The following is a 7,328-nucleotide window of genomic DNA, read 5'->3' as shown; positions in this document are numbered from 1 at the left end:
TTACACTTAATTTTTATTTTTGATTTCCTGCTATTGATAATAAACTACAATTTTAATTACTCTTGAAAGTCTTTATTCCTACATACCTATTTTGTACATGGCATGCATAACTACACTACAGTACTTACATTGTCTTAGGCTAAAATTACATGGAAAGATTAATTACACACGATGCCCAAGGTAATTCAAATATTTTGTTTAATTACCGACATTTTAAAATTGTCCAATTTTACTCAACTTTATGAACTTTACATAAATGATCAGTTTACACATCAAAATTGAACACATGAACATGAAAATGTAAGTGTGACAATAAAACATGAAAGCGAGGATCAACAACAGAACATTCCCGTTCACTGCACCTTACAGAATCCTACAAAAAAGAACAATAGAGCAATTAAACAGAGAAAGCATTTGTATTTAAAGAGAACAGAAAAATGGCAAATAAAAAATAATACTTACAATTTTAAGACGTTGTGGACTCGCCATTATGTGACATCATAAGAACTGATGATGATTGGGACCGGATGCCTGGGGTGGAAAAACATTTCTGGGTGTCTTCTTTGCCTGTTTATGTTAGAAAAAGAAAAAATTGTCAGCAATGTCATAGAATCCGTTGATGTTAGCATTAACTATGAAGCTGTTTTAAGTGTGGACTTAAGAAGACAAACTACCTTTAAAGCTCTCCATCCATGATCTGAACACACTGATCCTTGCAGGGTAGCGAGGGGGGCTGGTGGTGCCCATCTCCAGCAGCCATCAGATGAGAGGCAGGGTTCACCATGGACAGGTCACCAGTCCATCACAGGGCCCTGAAAGCCAACAACAAATAAAATGTATGAAAGAGAAATGTTAGATTAACAAGAGGAAAAATTCTGTCCAGTTATCTTTAAATCAAATCATGTTTATTAAGCACTTAGCAGTAACACAGCAGTTTTTGTTGTTGAAAATGTAGCTAGCTCCTCATTGAAAAAACAAACTTACATCATGAAGACGATGTGGAGGTTCATCCTTAGAGCTGGTTGGTGATCTGGTGGAGTCAGAGCTTCTTCTGAGACAGAAAGTCTTTAGGTTTTCTAACACCTGATTTCTCTGGCTTCATTTTTCATCTTCATTTGCTTAGACTGCAAACATATGTTGAAGATAAAATCATTGATGAACGAGTTAGAACAACAACCACCTCACAATATCAAAGTCTCTTTGTCTTATGGAGCTTAATTAAAACCAGGTTAGTTTATGAATTAAAGTCACAACAAACAGCCTCCATGGAGTTATAACATGAAGCTGAATGATTACTATAGTATTAATCATACAAGTCACTATAAAATTGATAAATTATTTAAGAAACCAACGTAAGTTATATATCTTTACTAATTAAATGAAGATAATTAATAAGCAAACTTACCACCAGCTAGAAACACTTAGCAGCCTTCATCCCTCTGGGCTACTTTTGTGAAACACATTTCCTTTCCATCAGTTGTTGTCCCGTTGTGTTGTCGTCTAACTCGGATTAGGACGTCACCAGCTTGAATTTACCAAAATTAGTAACTATTGTCAAGGTCCTCTCTACTTTTAAGGCATTATGCGAGTAAAAATGGCGAATTTGAAGAGTGTCTGTTATCTTCCCTGCTTCAAGTTTTTTCTTCTCTTTGTGGCGTTTTTTTTAAATAAGTGAAAGTGTGCAATACCGCCACCATCTGGTCTGGAGTGTGAACTGGAGCTAATGCCGTTGATTATAAGGTTTTACATCACACATCTGAAAATTAATTGGATACTTTTTTTTAAATTACATTATGATTATAATTTTTTTATTGTATGCAATTTTAATAAATAATAAAAGATTATTAAGGCACTTAAAAATTCATACATATTCATTCATATTTTGTTCACTTAAAGTATACTTTTATTTAATATATTAAAAGTGTATTTTGGTACAATTATGTTTAAGTCTGTTTAAAGTTCTAATTTCGAAATTGGTACAAGTGTATTTTTAGTATACTTCAGATATACTTATAGGTAGTACACTTAATATTTAGTATACTGAAAGTGTACTTTCACAAATTTAAGTATGTTTGAAGTATACTAAAGTATACTTTTCTTTCACCTGGGGAGCACATGCAGCGAGGCGAGTTGCTTTGTTCATTTCTTACTGAAAGCGGTCTGTTGTTTTCATAATGCCAAAACAAGTGTAGCGTGAGATTTCGTATTGTATTTTTTATTTCATGATGTTTTATTACATGATGTTCTGAACTCTTAAAATACTCGCATCTTCTTTTATTTTCAGACCTGAAAAATGGCCAAGCCTTAAGAGCCGCCTCAGACCACGGTCTGAGGCCGTAAAAGTCGGACGGAGAGAAATTCAGTAAGTTATGATTTCACATTTAGTCAATAGTGAACACTCGCATATTTGTAAGGAAAACTGATCTTCCGGGTATTTTATTTATTTTGTTATAACGCAGTATAGCAAGGCAGAGTGTGGTAAGCAGTAGAGATCGACAACATGGCGGACGGAGGATGGATATCAGGACGGAGCCATGAAGCCGGTATGTATATGTATATTTAGAATGTTGATATTTTATGCTTCAATATTGTTTATGTACACAATGTAATTATGCTATGTATTGACAATGCACAAAAATGTTTTCCAGCTGCATCCAGGACCTACTGCCAGTCATCCGGATGTAGCTCAAGAAAGAAGCAGGTAAGATTTATTACTAATCTAGAGATGTCACAATTCCTTGAATGATTAAAGTACTGTGATTTATTAAAATCCATCAAAGCAAATTATCTGCCTCAGAGATTGTTGAATTATATTTTACTATTTATTACCAACTGCTTTTAATTATTTTTTTCTTCCAATTGTTTCCAAGTGTTTTCTCTTTTTCATTAAAGTTTTTATTTTCTGTAAGAATGTATTAATATAATGTGTTTTTTTTTTGTTTGTTTGTTTTTTAGTTTTAATGCCAAACAATTTTACTGTAGTTCCGTAATGACTAAAAGATGCCATTAACAGCTGATGGAGGAAGGCAGAGAGCACTGGCAGCAGAGGAGATGGCATTCTGGGAGGATGGCAGCTATGAGGGGGTGTCAGAATGGACTGTGGTGAGATTGAGACCCCAAGTTCCCCCAACCAGGAGCTCCGTGACGTCGGGTCTACACTACAGGAGAGACGTTGGGCCTGTCCTAAACTCAGCATAATGTTGGATTATGTTTGGACAAAAAAAAACTGCCAGATAGTCCAGAAATGGACAAGCATTTATGTCTTATTTTGTGTGCAAACAGTAAAAAAAATAAAATGAAATAAAGAAAAAAAACTTCTGTGCCTCATTTATGTTCCTCATATATGAACATGTTGCATATAAGCAATAGCAAATGAATATTTAATACAGCATTTTTTATATAGATTTTTTTAAAATACAGCATTAAAATTATTAATGATTGGGGCAGGGTTTATTTATAAAGACATAAGTGCTGTCCAATGGGCACACATCAACCAACCAATCATATGTCAATGATGAACTGTGATGTCATTGTTTTTCAACCAATGACTGAGAATCCACTTGGGTTTGCTGTTGCGCCTTTGCATATGCTAGCTATTCGTAGTGAGACACTGAAAATGCAAACTGTCGATTGCTGTCGGTATCTGTCACTCACGAGCTGCGTTTGCGTCAGCGTTCAGGTCAAAAATCCCACTTTTCATGCAATGCGCCTACTAAGCCCACTAAGCCAGGATGTTTGACTCTTCTATCCGACTGGGGTCAGTACCATGTCTGCAATACGCTCGGCTTAATATGAATTGGCAGCAGTGCCTGTGCATTTTAGATTACCTGTAGCTCTCCTTCCAGCAAACTCAGGAGAAACACCAGGTCATCCCGGGAGAGGTCCCTGCCCTTCTCCCGTCGGCCGGCCCTCGCAGCGCTGCTGCCATTGGGTCTTCCAGCAGCGCCGCTGCTGGCGCTGTTTTTAGCCACATTGTTCCTTTCGACGGTCCCAGTGTTGTCTGGCGGCTCTCGACGCCTACTGCGGCGTTCTGCTCTACCCGGGTGCTCGTCTCGCTCTGCGGATTGCTTGCACATGTCCATGTTCTGCTGCTGAGCCAGTTTGACCTTTGCTACGTCTTCTAGACTGTTGCTGCGGGAACGCATCTTCTTCCACCTGTTGATGAACAAAACATTGAATTCAAAGTGTGGTCACTGAAAGACGGAATTCCTGCTACATGCACTGTGTTTGTGACCAATTATATGTTACTTAGTTGACTAACAATGGTGACAAGATGGGAAATTAAAATATCCTCCTGACTACCAGCAGTTCATTTTTGTTCTCTGTAGAGGACATTTCTAAACTTGAATATCTCCCATCCCTTGCATTCTACTGAATTAATTCCTTTTGGTATCTGGAGAGGACATTTAGGGCCTTTCAATGATATCACATGTGAAGGGGTGGGACTTTTGTACATATCTTTTTTCTAATTCATAAAAATGGCATTCATCAGTAATAACACATTTTATGGGAATATACAAAGTGCATAAAACCTTTTATTACCTTACAAAGACTGTGGGATTTAAAAAAATGGTGATTGGACAATATTTTTTTCCTGGTAGTCAGGAGAATATGGTGAATTACTCACAACCCAATTACTAAAAGACCTGAAGTTTGCTATGATATATTTCATACCAGATAGATTTCATGGATGCAGAGCAGAACAAAAGAGCATTTGTTTTCTTTTTTTCACATAAGTCCTCTCTTCCCTAAACTAAATGATTTAAACAATAATAAAATAATATTCTATAGTTTATTGCTGCAATCTCAACATCCAAAACATGTCACTGTGGGAGATGGATGTTGAGCTGTTAGTATCACCAGGCAGACAGGAGACTGTCACACAGCAACAATCTTCAGTCAGAGGCCTCTTCATGTTCGTTGCAAGATTGATGCTACCTGTGGCAGCGCCAGGGGGGCGCTAGGAGGTGCTATAGCTCCACCTGGAAAAGTCATAGCACCCCCAGAAAATATTAAATAAAAAAAAATTTAATCTGATTTAACATTACTTAGTTGTTGCAGCATTTTCATCAAGACACAAAATAAAAATAAATTATTATATAATGAGTTAAAAAAACAAACAAAACCAAAATAACATCCCACAAGAGGATTTGAACTGTGGCAGTATGCCATGTAGGCTTTGAACGCACCACACAAGTGCCTGAATCTAATTGGTTGTAGCGCTGGCTGCCTGTATATAAAGGGCCCTCCCTCCCCTGGTTGACTTCACGTTGTTTTCCTTCCGGTTCAGACCGCGGCGTTTGTTGGTGCTGCACGCTAGCTGCAAATTAATGTGCGCTCAAACAATGCGCCTAATGACGCTCTGATCGCCGATCCATCGTCTTTGTGGTAAGAATCGTCCCACACTTGACGTTTATTTGCTTAGCTTTAGCTCAGCTTCTGTTGTATATCCAGACCGCCTGTACAAGCTTCCCGTTTCCTCCTTCCTGTTAGAGGCACTACATAAAGAGCTCAGTGGTAAGTGAAGTGCTAGTTTTTGCATGCTTTCAGATTCCATTTTTAACATTTATTTTGATACCCACTGCTGTTTGTCCTTGGCCGGTTGTTTGCCTGGTGTTCAGGTAGTCCCCGACTGGCGGTCCGCCTGTCATCTGGGTTATCTGTCGGCTGCCTACCTGTCGTTCTGTTTGCTGGCTTCATGCCCGCCGTCCTGGTCGGCGTAAAGCTGGCTCCTATCACTCGTCCAGTGTGGCTGATTTGGGCTGATTGGTGATCAGCTCGGACTAATCCTTCTAGTGCCGCTCTGAGTGGCGTCTGCTACAGCGGATCGGTTTCTCCCAGGACAGACTCTTAATTTGGACTATTGCTGCTTGATTGGTCATGGACTGAACTGCATAATTGTTGGTGGTGGACTTTCCGGGTGGTGGTACTACTTCTGGTTTGGTGCACGATTTTCTTTTGTGTTTGCCCTGTTTGATTTGCTGCGTTTCTTTTCTTTTTAGGACACTACCCCGAATTTCACTCCTATCTGAGTTGAGCTAGAACTGACTTTTAATGCGAGTGGTCGCTTGGCCCTTTACCTGGCCAGGCAAAGATTTCACTGGTCTGGCATGGCTAAACATGTGACAGAGTATGTGAGGTGCTGCAAGCGATGCATTGTTAGCAAGTCACCTGAACCAGAGGGTAGAGCACCATTAGAAAACATCAAGACATCAGAACCCCTGGAATTGGTCTGCATAGACTTTTGGTCGGCTGAAGACTCTGCAAACAAATCAGTGGATGTGCTTGTAGTCCCAGACCATTTTACAAAGATGATACATGCCTTTGAATGCCCCAACCAGTCTGCCAAGGCAGTGGCGCACCAACTGTGGCATAACTATTTCTGTGTTTACGGCTTTCCAAGACGCTTACAGTCTGTGTCGAGAAAAGTCGAGCTCATCCCACTTCCCCATGCTGGAGATTTTAGTTTAATAGTAACAATAAATAAAGTTACCCTTAAAATTAATTACACAGGTGACATTAAGACCCAGCAGTAGAGTCAGACGGTAATAAAATTAATCTGGTTGTGTGTGTTGTTATTGTGTCCTGCAAACTTTGCTTTAATTCTACTTTTTTCTATTTAATCATAAAAAATCATAGTCAGGCAGAAAGAGAGTCATGGAACAGGAAGAGCTGGTTTCCTGAAGAAAGGGGAAGTTTCTATCTTGCATCAGTATAAAAATAGTTCAGACCATTCCTTATTTTAAAGCATTAAAGGTTTTTAAAGAATAATAACATTTTGTGTAATTGGATAAAACCTAGAGTAAAATACTTACATTAATAATAATGACTTGTAATTATGCCAATAATTAATATTGATTTAACCAGTGGTTGATGTTGGTTTGATTATAAGAATATTTACACTTACTCTTACACTTGTGGAAGTAGTTAAAGGTGAAACAAGTGACTGTAACATGGTATCAGATAATTAGAATAATGGATTATTCTTGGTTTCTTGTCAGAAGTGTCTGTAATAACTCACATTATGATTATAATAAGAATAACTAATAAGTTATGGTTATTATAACATTATAAATGAATGTTAAATCAGAGAAACTAAAAGGTTATAAATGTGATTTTGACATTGAACTTGAAATGGTGTAAAATGTTGYRACTGTAATTAAAGGTCACTGATGTTGTGTTGGAGGTAGATGKTAGGTGAAARGTCAGGGGAAARGAGGAACTGATRGGAGAGCGGAGGTGACCAAGGCCTTATTGCTAAACTTCAACTTTCCTAAGAAAAGGTTGGGCAAGCAACAGAGGTAGGAGGACTGTTGAGCAACTCGGGG

The 7,328-nt window shown here is 38.3% G+C and overlaps 1 protein-coding gene across 4 annotated transcripts in view; it reads right to left on the bottom strand.

Moving 5' to 3' along the window:
- The window catches only part of filip1l (filamin A interacting protein 1-like), a 156,259-nt gene that overhangs the window by 94,977 nt on the left and 53,954 nt on the right, over positions 1-7,328 (bottom strand). For 3 of the 4 annotated variants that reach the window (XM_017302573.1, XM_008430830.2, XM_008430843.2), the window contains one exon: positions 3,828-4,155. In XM_017302573.1, coding sequence (XP_017158062.1) covers positions 3,828-4,145 — 318 coding nt within the window. In that variant the 5' untranslated portion in view covers positions 4,146-4,155. Of the gene's footprint in view, positions 1-3,827; positions 4,156-7,328 lie in introns of those variants that run through there. The other variant, XM_008430895.2, reaches the window with a different exon arrangement.

This window comes from Poecilia reticulata, linkage group LG2, assembly GCF_000633615.1.
Source record: "Poecilia reticulata strain Guanapo linkage group LG2, Guppy_female_1.0+MT, whole genome shotgun sequence".
Lineage (NCBI taxonomy): Eukaryota > Metazoa > Chordata > Actinopteri > Cyprinodontiformes > Poeciliidae > Poecilia > Poecilia reticulata.
The sequence above is the reverse complement of the archived record's forward strand: the minus strand, read 5'-3'. Positions and strand labels throughout refer to the sequence as shown.